The sequence below is a fragment of the Setaria italica genome, chromosome I (genome assembly GCF_000263155.2).
Source record: "Setaria italica strain Yugu1 chromosome I, Setaria_italica_v2.0, whole genome shotgun sequence".
Taxonomy (NCBI): domain Eukaryota; kingdom Viridiplantae; phylum Streptophyta; class Magnoliopsida; order Poales; family Poaceae; genus Setaria; species Setaria italica.
Genome location: NC_028450.1, coordinates 4,179,754 through 4,193,522, shown reverse-complemented (window position 1 = coordinate 4,193,522; position 13,769 = coordinate 4,179,754). Strand labels below are relative to the sequence as shown.

Genomic DNA, 13,769 nt, shown 5'->3' with positions numbered 1-13,769 from the left:
TCACAATCCTATTTTACAGCACTTTGAGTTTGCTCTGCACTTCTTTTGAAACATTGAGAGTTTGCTCTGCACTTCTTTTGAAACAAGAGAAAATTTCCGCAAATTTCTCTGCGCACTTCATTTGGTTTCTTTCGCCACCAGATTGAAATCCAATGAACGCCCTCATCCTGGCAGCCACCTCAGCTCCCGTACCCCTGCCGCTTTCGTGTTCGACAGCCACCCGCAGCGGCCGCCGGAGGCCGGAGCTTGCGAGCCGGTGACCCAGACACCAGCTCCCTCGCACTCCGATACAAGAAGCTCTTCCAGATTTTTCCCTCTTCACCTCTCGATCCGTAGGCCGTAGCTCTCCGTCTCTCACCATCACCACCCAGTGTACATACATATCAAACCACAGATCCGGATCATCCAATCCCGCGCGGCTCCCCCAATTTCCCCCTGATTTTCCGCTCCTTTTTGGTGCTAGATAGAGCTACTGCGCCGCGCCGTTTTGAGGTTTTGCGCGGCGGCGGTGAGGCGTTGAAGCTAGGGTTAGGATTTCCGGGGAAGCGGGGGGATGGACAAGAAGAAGGTGGCGGTGCCGCTGGTGTGCCACGGCCACTCGCGGCCGGTCGTGGACCTCTTCTACAGCCCCGTCACGCCCGACGGCTATTTCCTCATCAGCGCCAGCAAGGGTGCGTCATACCTGAACCCGTCACCTGTTGCTTGATTTGGATTCTTAGAGTGGGTGTTGTTATACTTGTGGAATGCGAATAGCACGATGATTGTGATCGATGGGGCCTGAGGTGAAAAGTGCAGTTAATTTAATAGATAATAGTGGAACAGTCAATTACTGGCTTAAATGGCATAGAAAAATCGGCTCAGAATCTGGATTTGGATTAGCTATAGTTACAGATTACAGTGTTACATACTCTGGCTTTATGTTAGTTTCCAGCAGTTGCTGTTTGGAATGTCAGGTCAACCATCAAGCTTTCACTACCTGATAATGTGGTCATGATATTGAGTTTTGTCATTGTATTTAGCTGGCTTCGCGGTACTTGCTACTGATTGCTCTTGATGTTCAATAAGTAGTTTAGTGACATGAAATTTGAATCTACCTCCAGAATATGTTGCATATAATGTATCGAAAGTGCATTCAAGTTTGAAACAAGCCCTTGAGCCACTGAAAAATGAGAAAAGCTTACTGTTTTCCACGTTCTGGCAGTAGTCAGGACCGATGCTTGCTATGTAACAAAGCAAAACTGAGGAGTGATGTATCTTATCTTACCTGCTAATGTCCAGGGCTTAAGCTGAACCTGACACTAATGTTATTGGCCACATAATAGTTCCTTTGAGCCACATAAGTATCTGTGTGCTTATGCATCGAGCTTTTGTTTAAATTTAGATTCCTTGTTTGGAATACTTGTCTGTAGTAACTTTGGCAGCTAAATGGTCAATCCTTATAGTTTTTACTGCACAACAAGCATTAGATTTGTTAGCATTAATTGGCTCCAGACGTTTTATTATTTATTTGGTAGCTCAATTTTAGTGAACCATGCTGTTATAAATTCTGGGGAAGAGAGTGTGCATGCTGATACAGGAACCAGTTTGCACTGTGTGAGCTTCAATGTATTGTTGGATTAATGTTGCTTGTTCATTGAAGTGCTGACATTAATAACATGGTTTTGTTTTCAGACTCAAATCCAATGCTTCGCAATGGTGAGACTGGAGATTGGATTGGAACATTTCAAGGTCACAAAGGTGCCGTTTGGAGCGCTTGTCTAGACACCAATGCTCTGCGTGCTGCCTCTGGTTCTGCTGACTTTTCAGCGTATGATTCTCACTCCGCAAAGTCCCCTTGGTGTTACCTTGATTATAATCCTTCTGCAGGAGTTCCGTTTCATCTGACGTCTGCCCACCAATCTCTAGCTGAAAAAATTGTTTTGTTATCTCATTTTGGTGTGTTACTGATACATTGATGTTGGCATGTTATATGTTGTAATTGTAATGGTTTGGTAAACAAACTTATAATACATGCTGCAGTTTTCCTGGAGCACGCCGAAGTCTATTGTTAATAGGATAGGTTACGACACCTTCTACAGCTTGTTTGAATCAGTTTCGTTCCATCGTATGCTTGGCTGCTCGCCAAAAAAAGTGGGAATTTATTAGTACATTTATGGTGTTGTTTATTTTAGTACCTGGTGTTTTAAGAGTATGCAGTATGCACCAAAAGAAATTAGCGCACCTGATTTGGTTTCAGTATGTCACTCAATTTGGTTTAACTTTCATTGCATCCATTAATCATTATTGATCTCGGAATTTGGTACTTAACTGCTACCGAAAAGCAAAATATGATTTTCGCAAATTATGAAAAATAAGTTCTACCAGTAAACACGACATAAACTCCTTGCATGGATGATTTGACTTGGTGACAAGCCGAAGGACTCCTACCTATAAATGCTAATCGATTCAAGCTAACCAACCTTCGATAAACTATAATAAAATATTGACTGAATGCATTTTGCACTAGCTATATCTGGATTGAAAAATGGAATGTCCAAACTACAGTACGACACTGGATGGTTTACATGAATGGGATGCAAGCTCAGTTTCCGCATGATGACCTAGAGTGTTATGTTTCCATTTTTGAGAATATATGTTGATTATATCTCTTTATTTCAGAAAAATATGGGATGCACTAACAGGTGAAGTGCTCCACTCATTCGAACACAAGCACATTGTCCGTGCATGTGCTTTTTCTGAGGTTATGCTCTCACCATATTACAGCATCATGCATGTTTCTTTATCCTAATCAAGTCCTTCCATTGGCTGCTGTTATTGCCCTTTTTGTCACCTTGTTCTGTCAGTACTTTTTTTTCCTGGTAATTCACCTTTTTTCATCTTGGCTGAGGATGATGGTGATTATTTATATTTTTTTTGGCTTCTAACTTTTAGCATCTGTTTGATCATTTGTTATTAATAATGGCAAGAATGGTTGTCCTCTTGGCTCTCGTTTGGTTACTGGGTTACTAGGATTGAGGATTTATGTGAACTTTGGCTGGAAGTGTCCAAAAACACTATAGTTGCGCCTAAAAGTTTATCAACACATTCAGTTACTTCTTTTTGATTGACCTTAAATTAGCATCTTGTTGAATTACTGATGTGAACATCCCTCATCTAATCATCACAAGTTTTTAGAAAAGTGGCTTTAGTAGATATTACAATTTTAAGTGATCCACAGCCTTGCAAAGCATTGTCCTCCTAACTTAATTCTCAGTATATGAAAGTTATAAGTTTATGAAAATTTTAATCTTATCTTCTAAACTACCGTATACTTTACTTTCCATCACTCCCTATTTGATTTGCACTCATGTGATTTGAGTTGGAATTTTCTAATTTAGCCAGTTGTTGGATTGTTCTTGTCCTTTCTCTTTGGGAACAGTCTTATTATTTATCTTTATCTACTTGTCCAATTATGTACCTTCTGTCATCTGAACTGTAGCAAGATCAACTTATTTGTCGAGAAATAAGATCTAGAAATGTCCATCTTGAAGATAACCTTCTTATGACTAATTCAATTTAATTCCCTGCAGGATTGTTTTCTTAACCTTTGATTTAAGTTTTTCCTCATTAACTCCGGAAGTTTTTCTGCATGTATAAATCTCATTTATAACACTAATATTTCTTCAGGATACCCACATGTTGCTCACTGGAGGTTTTGAGAAGATTTTGCGCATATATGATTTGAACCGTCCGGATGCTGCTCCAAGAGAAATTGAGAAATCACCTAGTTCTGTCAGAACTGTCACTTGGCTTCATAGTGACCAAACTATACTTAGTACCTGTTCGGATATGGGTGGTGTGAGGTTTGTCTGTATTTACAATTAACTATATTAATTTTTGGCTCTAGATTTGCTTTTTATCTTCCATATTGTGATTAGTGCTGCCATGTAGAAATTGATTTTATATAAAAATAGAGTAAAGTCCATTTTTGACCATCGAACTTTCGACTCAGTTTGGTTTCGACCATCAAACCGCAAAACCAGGAATCATTGACCACGCAACTATCAAAACCATTCATATTTGACCATCGGGCTGTTTTGGTGGGTGGTTTTGGCGACGTGGACGCCACGTGGTGATAGGCCCACTTGTCAGCACCTCTTCTCTCCTATCCTCTTTCTTCTCTCCTTTCCCTCTCCTCTCACCCCTGCGTCGGCTGCCGCCCTCCCCTGCCCCTCACCTGCACCGGCTGCCACCCTCCCCCCGCGCCGGCTGCTGCCCCCCACGCCGGCCGGACCGGCGGCTTGGGCTTCATGTGGCGGCGGCGCTCCGGTGGACGATTGGCAACGACGACTTGCGGGGCGGGTGCGCCTTGGCGTCGCAGAGCTCGTGGTGATGCTCCCCTGCTCCTCCGGCATCGGGTCCCGCCGAATCGAGCCGGTCAAACGGCGGCGGTGCCTTGCTTCGATGGTCGATGGGTACGGAGGCCGCGAGGCCGCATGGGAGCTCCACGACGCGGACGCCGTCGTGGGGGAGCTACTCCCGGTGCACGGAGACGGAGGCCGGGCAGGTGAGAGCCGGCGACAGCGACGACACGGAGGAGGGCGTGGAGGCGGCGGCGGCGGTGGCTTCGAAGGGGGTGGCTGTGGCGTTGGGCCGTGGGAGGTGGGCCTCCTTGCCGCCACCGCTCGTGATCGGGGAAGGTGCGGCGGCGGCGGCAGCAGAGGGAGGAGGAGGGTTCGGCATGGGGGAGGCACGGTGGTGACCGGCGCGGGGGAGGCGCCGGAGCAAGCATCTTGCGGTGGCGGAGAGCAGGGCGGCCGGCAAGGATTTGAGGGAGAAAGAGAGAGAGAGGAGAGGATAGAAGAAAGAGAGGGAGAGGAAAGAGAGGTGCTGACAGGTGGGCCCGTTGTCACGTGGCGTCCACGTCCCCAAAACCACCCAGCAAAACAGCTCGATGGCCAAATATGAACGGTTTTGATAGTTGGGTGGTCAATGATTCCTGGTTTTGCGGTTCGATGGTCGAAACCAAACTCTAAAAAATAGGCATGCTGATTGCTGAACTATTTTTCAGAGAGCCCGGCAGAATTGACTGTTCTGTGGGGTCAGACTCTGTTAAATTGCGAACACAAAGGCATCATTCAGGGTTCGCCTTTTACGAATTCATTTCATTTTGAAAGAATAATTAAACGTTTGCACTAACAAGGTGAAATTTAGTCCTACTTCCCTAGAAAGGAAATCCTGATCTCTATCTTTGTCTTTTTAGTTGCAGAGCATGCATCTGAAGTATGTCACTGTCAAAAGCCTATCAAAACGCAAATCAATTTGGACATATACACATGTGAAACCAGTGATTTGAATATAGTTCCGAGTTAATAAAATTGACTATTTACCCTTTAAGGTTCCTAGAAACTTACCTGCACGTTTTGAAGTAAAATAATGCTATACATGAGTAAGCTGAACTGTGTCTTTGTCAAACACCTTTTCAGGACGTGTGTTAAATTTAAAATATGTATTTTTGCTCTTGATTAATTGGTATTGCCTCTTGACAGGCTATGGGATGTAAGGAGTGGAAAAATTGTCCAAACACTTGAAACCAAGTCACCTGTCACCAGTGCGGAAGTAAGCCAAGATGGTCGGTTTATCACGACAACTGATGGCTCAAGTGTGAAGTTTTGGGATGCAAATCAGTAAGACAATTCTGTATCTTTACTTAAGCAATGCTGAGAGATGTGTTGGCTTTATTGCTTACAGAATATGCCGTGTCATTCTGCAGCTATGGACTTGTTAAAAGTTATAATATGCCATGCGCAGTGGAGTCAGCTTCTCTTGAACCGAAGTATGGGAACAAATTTGTCACTGGTGGTGAAGACATGTGGGTTCGTGTCTTTGATTTCTTCACTGGAGAAGAATTAGGTGAGTTAATTTGTTTCAACAGGTTCCGTAAATTTATAGAATTGATAACAACACGTGCCTTGTCAGAGTTTTTCTTTTTCCAGCGTTTTCTTGTTTTAACAACATAAACTTGTCACCTGCAATAAACCATGCTTGATGTTTCATAAATTGTCAGGTCTTTAGTTCTTTTGTCCATTATTATCTTTAATTAAGAGTGTAGTTGAAATTCTGCTTGGATCCCAGCCTCTTGTTTGTTTGTTTGTTTGTTTTAGTTACCTACTTTTTAATCAGTGCCAGTTCCATGTAGATCTTAGGATGGTTTATGGTATGATTTTTGATAAGGTGTTTTTGATATAAAAAGTTTGTTTCTGGAGGCTGCCTGATTCACAGCTGTGGTCAAGCAAATATTGCTATTTCACATATAGTTGTTATGTCCCTTATTATGGGATCGTTCCAAGCATTCACATGTGTGGATTTAAATATCAAGTTACTGGCTCTCATTTGAAGTAATTCAGGGATGTGATGGAAGAAACTATTATACGGTGGTGAAATACTCATTCTATCGCAGCATTGTTGTAATTTAGTATCCAAGAAACTGTGCACGCAACTATCGCCATTGAACTTACAGTTGTGTTCCTTTGAAAACAGCATGTAACAAGGGGCACCATGGTCCTGTCCACTGCGTCCGGTTCTCCCCAGTCGGTGAATCTTATGCATCAGGATCAGAAGATGGCACCATCCGAATCTGGCAGCTGGGCCCAGCTAATAGCGAAGACCAGGAGGTGGCAAATGCAAACGGGAAGACGAAGGTCGGGGTAAATGATGTCGCACGCAAGATTGAGGGCTTTCACATTCCCAAGGATGGGCAGGCAGAGGGGTCGTGATGCATCACTTCGTGCCGGCGATGCTTGCCGCGAGACTGTTGTCAATGCTCTGTTGGTGGTCTGTTGTGTTGTAATAGGGGTTGGGTTTCATGTAACAGCACCCGGACGAAATGGTGGAATTTTGTAGGGAGCCTCCTTACTCCAGTTGCAGCAGAGTCTGGGAAAAAAAGATAGACAAATACAAGCAAGTTAAAATTGACTTTTGACCATGTCTTTATTCTCCATGCGAAGGTGAAATTGATCATGTTTTTACCTCGTTAACGCAGGGTGCGAACCCTCTTGATCGTTTTCAGACGCTCCACTTGTTTCAGACGCTCGGCCACATGACACATGTCCTTTACAATGTTTGGTTCAGGATGAGATGAAGCTGGTTCCATCAAAAGTTTCTTCCATTGTATTATAAATCGAGAGATGGTAGAGTTGTGTCAGAACTAAGAACAATCAACTGTATAAACGAGTGCCATACAGAACAACAAAATTTACATATAAATCCGAGCTCAAGAGTCAGAGAAGTCGATCGCCCTTACTACCGCCTAATGTGATGATCTATGACAAATCCCCACCAATTCCTGACTCCAAACAATCACAAACTCCCCGAACGAAATCCAATGGTAAGCTCTATCTCGTTTGCGCAAATGCCAGGTGATAGCACCAATCACCAGAACGACGAACAGGGCAAAAGATCATCGCATTTCAGCCGCTGGAAACCTTGGAGACCTTCGGAACATCAACCGGGAACCTGTCGATCTCGTCCATCCACGGGTTGGTCTCCTCGGCCGGGTTCACCGACCGGAGCGCCCTCCACACGGCGCTGTTGCACTTGAACCCGGACCCGAAGGCGATCTGCCACACGCGGTCTCGCCGCCGGATCCTGCCCTTGGCCTCGCTGTAGGCGAGCTCGTACCAGAGCGAGCTGCTGGACGTGTTCCCGAACCGGTGCAGCGTCATCCTCGACGGCTCCATGTGCCAGTCCGTGAGCGCCAGGTTGCTCTCCAGCTCGTCCAGCACCGCGCGGCCGCCGGCGTGGATGCAGAAGTGCTCGAACGCCAGCTTGAAGTCCGGGATGTACGGCTTCACCTTCTTCATCTTGAGCAGCTTCCTCGCGGCCAGCGTCGCCATGAAGAGGAGCTGCTCCGACACCGGCAGCACCAGCGGGCCCAGCGTGGTGATGTTGGTCTTGAGCGCGTCGCCCGCCACCGCCATCAGGTCCCTCGACAGCGACACGCCGAGGTTCCCCTCGCCGTCCTCCTCCTGCGTCACGCAGCCGAAGCACCGGTCGTCGGCGCCCTTGTGCGTGCGCACGGTGTGCACCAGCTCGTACTTGGCCCGCCGCCGGTCGGAACGCCGGTTGGAGAGCAGCACGGCGGCGCCGCCCATCCGGAACAGGCAGTTGGACACGAGCTTGGAGCGGTCGTTGCCCGAGTACCAGTTGAGCGTGATGTTCTCCGTGCTGATCACCAGCGCGTACGACCCCGGGTGCGTCTGGAGCAGGTCCTTGGCGAGGTCCACCGACAGCAGCCCGGCGCTGCACCCCATGCCGCCGAGGTTGTAGCTGACCACGTTCCCGCGGAGCTTGTAGTGGTTCACCACCATGGCCGACAGCGACGGCGTCGGGTTGAAGAGGCTGCAGTTGACGATGAGTACCCCGATGTCCTTGGGCCGCACCCCCGTCTTGGCGAGGAGCTCGTCGACGGCGCCGAACATGACCTCCCGTGCCTCGGCGCGCGCCGCGTCCATGGACGGGTTGGGGGGCACCCGCGTCACGGCGGGCGGGAGGTACGTGTCCTCGCCGAGCCCCGAGAGCTCGAGGATCTTGCGCTGGAACTCGAGGCTGGCGTCGGTGAAGGAGCCCGTGAGGCGGGAGCAGCGCATGAAGGTGTCGCGCGAGCACCGGAGCTCGGGCCCCGGCTTGTAGCAGGCGAAGTCGACGAGGTAGACGGGGCGGGGGCGGGTGAGGAAGTAGGCGGTGGCGAGGAAGACGAGGAGCGTAGAGCAGGCGAGCACGGAGATGAGGTTGAGGCGGAGGTGCGCCCACAGGTCGGCGACGTCGCGCGGGGAGAGCGTGGAGAGGTGCACGGCCACGAGCGACATGAGGGGCATCAGCAGCAGGTACATGCCGTGGGAGATGAGGTAGTGGTACCCCAGCTTCACGTACTTGAGCCGCACCGACTGCTGGAAGTCCGGAAGCCGCCGCGACGGCGAGGCGGCCGCGGTGGCGGCATTTGTTGCCGGCGCCGGGTTGTCCATGGCGATGGCCCCTGTGACGCAGAGTTGGGTCAGAAAAACGCGGAAATTTTGCAACGCAGAAATCTGGATGACAGAAACGCAATGGATTCTCTTGAAATTTTTACCAAAATCGAGTCAACAAATGACCAAAAGATTCAACCAAAAAAGGAAAAAAAACATCATAGGTCTGGACTAAATTTGCGGTAATTTCTGCCTTTCCGTGCAAAACGGCAGCAATTCAGAGAAGAAATGGAGGAAGAACAGAGTAATTCCCAAGAAATTGCACGGCATACGACAGTCTGGTTCTAGAGATCACTGCAAACTAACTGGGTGGATGGAACTAATCAAGACGTCGAATCTCTCTTGTGAGCTCAGACCAAATCACGAACACGGGCATCTCAAGGGAAGTACAGAAAAAGAAAACAACAGGAACAGAACGGATCAACGCGCCGCGCGATCACGGAACTAGAGGAAAGGCATCTCGATACGTACCAATCGAAGGGCGCGAGCGACGGACGGTACCAAATCCCCCCGATCGGAACCAGCCAACCAACCAGGTCTCCTCGCGAGAAGGAAGAGGAGCGATAAGGAAGAGCCGTCCGCCCCGGCCCCGCCTGCCGGAGCTGGGGTTTAATAGAAGAGACCGCGGCGCGTGGGCCCACCTGTCAGCTTCGCCCGGGCGCACGAGCGGCGGCACGCCAGCCGTACGCTGGGCGTTGACCGATGGACGGCCCGGCCGTCTCGAGGTGTATCATCTGCCAGTTGAGTATTTGTGCGCTGATTTGAAATTTGCATCTTCTGGGAGGGGATTAGCAGGAGTTTAGGGAGGGGATTAGCAGGAGTTCAATCTGGGAATAAGGCAACAGTAGCCGATGTGAAATCAAACTCTGGTAACAGAGACAGTAGTAGTCGTGCGACTAGGGCCTTGTTTAGTTGGGGAATTTGGGAGGTGTCAAATTACTGTTACAGCACTGTAGCACACTGTAGCGTTTCGTTTGTATTTGTGAATTATTGTCCAAATATTGACTAATTAGGCTCAAAAGATTCGTCTCGCAAAGTACAACAAAACTGTGCAATTAGTTTTTAATTTCATCTACATTTAGTACTCCATGCATGTACCGCAAGTTTGATGTGATGGGGAATCTTCTTTTTGCATAGTGTCAAAGTTGGGAGTTGGGAGTAACTAAACATGGCCTAGTATGTCCCCGGTCCCTCTGACAAGTATGCTCCTAGGAAGGAAGGAAGGAAGGAAGGAGAACGCTATGACTAGGCCCAGCACAGCGCAGGCCTTCGAGAACGCTGGAACAGGACGGAAGCTTCCACACGTCCTCGGCGCGCGTGGAGCCGCGTCGCCGCCGTTCTAGAAGCAGGTACTGGGAACCTTTGACCGGCCGGCTACCTAGCACCGGCCCGGCGCAAGCCAGCAGCGTAGTCAGGTGGGGACCACCACTTCAACTTGCTACTAGGAGGAAGGGTATCGTCCGACGACACGTCGCGAGGAGAGGGGAGAAGGACGTGCGGTGCAGGACGGACGATTCCAACGTCGGACAAGAAGCTTCTTCAGGAATACTAGCCGTCCGATCGCGCTACGTCGCCTGCTTGTCCGATCGCGCTGTGGCATGAATATATATGATCACCCTTTTCTTTTTTGAAATTAAGAATATGGTCATCACGTTTTCTTGCTAGAAAATTGCACAAGTTGTGACTAACAATTCAAGACAAGTTTTTGCAAAAAGAGATGGTTCTGTGATATGGTATGTAGCCGTGGAGATTTGATTAAGTTGATCTAATCACCTATTACCCAAAACATTAATCCTGTTGTATGAAAAGTAGTGCCGAGTGAAGATAACCATTAGATATTCCCTACATTCACAAATTATAGGCGTATTTTGATTAGGAAGAAGTCAAACTTTACAAATTTTGATAACTAATTATTTAAATTATATACACATTCGGTGTAGTATAAAATTTGCAACAATATATTTTACTCAAAGTCATTTTTATATTATATTGAATCTTTAGCAATTGACATTATATTATATTGAATCTTTAGCAATTGACATTATATCATTTTTATATTATCTTGAATCTTTAGCAATTGACATTCAGTGTAGATGGGATAAGCGAGCAAGCAGGTGCGTTTCAGGTATGGCACGCCTACAATGTTCATCGAATAAAGCCGTGTGTTTGGAGAAAGAACATGTTACATGTAAAAGTCACGGTAACTTCAATAAACAAGCGTTTTACGTAGCTAAACTGTCGGTTCCTTCAACATTAGGATTTAGGAGTAAGAGTTACTCAACCAACTTGAAGTATGGCACCGGCTGCAAGGCTCCCGAACATCTAGCTTAACGGCAGAGGGAACTTTCCCCACAATGTATCTTTCGATGGCCTTGAGCCCTAGATGGGCTGCAAAGGATACAAACTAAGGTCACTAGAACAATCAGTTCATGACAGATAATAGATATCTTTGCTTGAAGAACAATGACTTACGCAGTCTCCAAAACAGGAGAAGTATCGAGAAAAGAAAGCAAAGAAAGATAATCATATCCTGGGGAAAGATCTCCATCCAAACAAATTTCCAAGAACTCGAGGTATAGGAATTTGACAGGCACCATTGACACGTTTAGCCTCTGCATAAAGATATTTCACTTAATAATATTGATAAATGTCATCACACAAGTATCTAATAATATTGAGTTTCAGATTATACCTCACCATTTGAAGATAAGGTAAGAGATTCAAGATTTGGCACCATATATGGAAGCTTGGTAACAGGGTAACAGAGAAAGTTCTCCTCTAAATGGCATTCCATGAGTAGGTTCTTCACCTGCAATGATTGTTGGAGTGAGAGTTGTACCAGATTGTCACCTTCAAAGTCGAAGGTGGTGAGGTTCGGAGCTTGGCTTTCTATCATTTGCAGCATACTGCAATCAGAAACAGTCAGACAGCTGAGCTGCTCCAGCATGCATGTATCTTTAGGCAGATTATTTCACTACAATCCTCGAGTTCCAACTGCATCAAAGCAAGAGAATTTGAAAGAAGGCAGCCTAACTCTTCCCCTGTAATACGCACGTAGCTCAGATAAAGCTTTGTTAGGTTTCTCAAGCAACCAATGTCAGCCGTGGATGGAAGTCACAACAAGTGAGGTGAAGATACTGAATTGACCCTCCATTCTGTCCAAATAAAAGTGAGCGGGGCAAGCTGTATTCTTCCTGGCATTTTGAAGACGGCGAAAAGGTGAAGTTTTCAATCACTGGAGTAATAGCAACCTGAAGCCAATTGTTGAGATAACAAGCGTCGAGATCACAACATTCAGATAGATCAAGCTCAAGTGTCTTGACGCCAGTGCCTGAGTGGTTTTTCAGAATCTGGTCAATTTTGTGCGTCAAAGCCCTTGCTATATCACCCTCTCCGCTCACGTACTCTTTCAAGCACAGTGTTTCCTTAGTGAGTATAAGGTTGGGACGGCATCTCCATGAGCGTAAGAATGTGCGAGATACAGAAGCAGCACGTGCAGAATCTTAGATCGGCAATAGGGAGTGCATATGGCACCAGAAGTCCTGCACAAGAATGGAAAGATAGTTGAGCAGCATTGGGGCTATTAAGGCAAATTGTTACTTCAACCATATAGGACCATTCGGTGCTTTGTGCATTGTTTGCATAAAGTGTTCAGCATCAAAGAAAGAGGTTGGTAGTGCATTGGGAAATATTGCCTAGATTAGCGACTCTGACGATATCATTCAACTATAGAAGTGCATCTTTCTCCTATAAACACACTGGAGGGGAGCAACAAAACCTTTCTACAATCACATCTTCTCCAATCATATATTGGTTGCCAAATGTCAATTCTGCCATGCAACGAAACTCACCTCGTTACAAACCACAGTAGCAAAGTAGTGAAGTACTGTATGAGGTCCGTTTGTGAATTTTATCTACTAGCTAGCATAGCTCTAGTGTTTTATTCTTTCATCTGTTAAAAGTTTCACCCCGTACCTCAGGCAGGTCCGGCCCTAAACTTCTCAATCTGTTACCACGATGAGAGTTACCCTTCTTTGCTTTAGACCTGGAAGTGATCGATCCATCTGCAAGTTTGCAATACACCATGAGCAATACAGATTGTACTTGTATACTAGGATAAGCACAGTAGCCCACGATCGAGCAAACAGGAGCAAACCACGCCGACGAGTGAACGGAGGTAACAGGAGGAGGCGGTTTACTGCGAGCTTGGAGTATGCGTTTGTGACGCCGCCGGCGCCGCCGCTCCTGCGGCGTAATCAGTAGCTTCAACGACAGCGGCACCCCCATGGCGCCGTACCACTACCACCACGGCACCTTCGTTGTCGCTCCAGATCGAGTCGAGGAATCCTCTGCTTTGCTCCGCCCGATCAGTCCTTCCTCTGACGGGGCAGGTCAGGGCTTCGATTCGGAGCCAACTTGCGACGAGCCGCCGCCAGAGGGGGAGGAAAAGCCGCACAGCAACGCTTGGGCTGGGCCCGTTCGGACTTTTTCTTTTTATACTTCAAAGATATATTGCAAATCATAAACAGTTTACAGAAATGAGGATGAATTCATGAATTCACCCCATTGGGCATTGTCTAGTGCCAGACGCTCAGGGTTGGATGTGCTGGACTGAGTTGCGATTCCTACAAAACCGGAGGGCGTTTTTGCAAAATAGCCGGAGCCGTGCCTGCACGCCACGCGTCGCTTTTCGGCGTGGGATGCATAACAATCAAAAGCTGATTCGCATGACAATCACACGATTCACAAGTGGGTGCTTCTCTGCAC

At 47.1% G+C, this 13,769-nt stretch overlaps 2 protein-coding genes and 1 long non-coding RNA gene across 3 annotated transcripts; 1 reads left to right on the top strand and 2 right to left on the bottom strand.

The window, feature by feature from the left end:
* Positions 1-152: 152 nt before the first annotated feature.
* Positions 153-6,979, top strand: LOC101755164 (serine-threonine kinase receptor-associated protein). The gene is made up of 7 exons (XM_004951452.4): positions 153-671; positions 1,672-1,807; positions 2,659-2,740; positions 3,667-3,842; positions 5,529-5,666; positions 5,753-5,892; positions 6,520-6,979. The coding sequence occupies exons 1-7, from the start codon at positions 554-556 to the stop codon at positions 6,753-6,755; spliced, it is 1,026 nt and encodes a 341-aa protein (XP_004951509.1). The 5' UTR covers positions 153-553; the 3' UTR covers positions 6,756-6,979.
* Positions 6,980-7,126: 147 nt separating this feature from the next.
* Positions 7,127-9,625, bottom strand: LOC101754757 (3-ketoacyl-CoA synthase 11). Its single transcript, XM_012848229.2, has 2 exons — positions 9,474-9,625; positions 7,127-9,013 (listed from the first exon to the last, which is right to left on the bottom strand). Exon 2 carries the CDS (start codon positions 9,000-9,002, stop codon positions 7,449-7,451), a length of 1,554 nt encoding a protein of 517 aa, XP_012703683.1. The 5' UTR covers positions 9,003-9,013; positions 9,474-9,625; the 3' UTR covers positions 7,127-7,448.
* A 2,075-nt stretch (positions 9,626-11,700) lies between these two features.
* Positions 11,701-13,418, bottom strand: LOC105913968. The gene is made up of 3 exons (XR_002679009.1): positions 13,202-13,418; positions 12,978-13,066; positions 11,701-12,544 (listed from the first exon to the last, which is right to left on the bottom strand). It is a non-coding gene; the product is annotated as an uncharacterized LOC105913968 (long non-coding RNA).
* Positions 13,419-13,769: the final 351 nt, after the last annotated feature.

What these genes read in the sequence shown, in the direction of transcription:
- LOC101755164 (XM_004951452.4), top strand. Translation starts at nt 554, where the DNA reads ATGGACAAGAAGAAGGTGGCGGTGCCGCTGGTGTGCCACGGCCACTCG. An exon ending in GGTTCTGCTGACTTTTCAGC is followed by an intron (nt 1,808 to 2,658) that starts GTATGATTCTCA and finishes TCTTTATTTCAG; the next exon opens with AAAAATATGGGATGCACTAA. An exon ending in AAGTTTTGGGATGCAAATCA is followed by an intron (nt 5,667 to 5,752) that starts GTAAGACAATTC and finishes GTCATTCTGCAG; the next exon opens with CTATGGACTTGTTAAAAGTT.
- LOC101754757 (XM_012848229.2), bottom strand. Translation starts at nt 9,002, where the DNA reads ATGGACAACCCGGCGCCGGCAACAAATGCCGCCACCGCGGCCGCCTCG.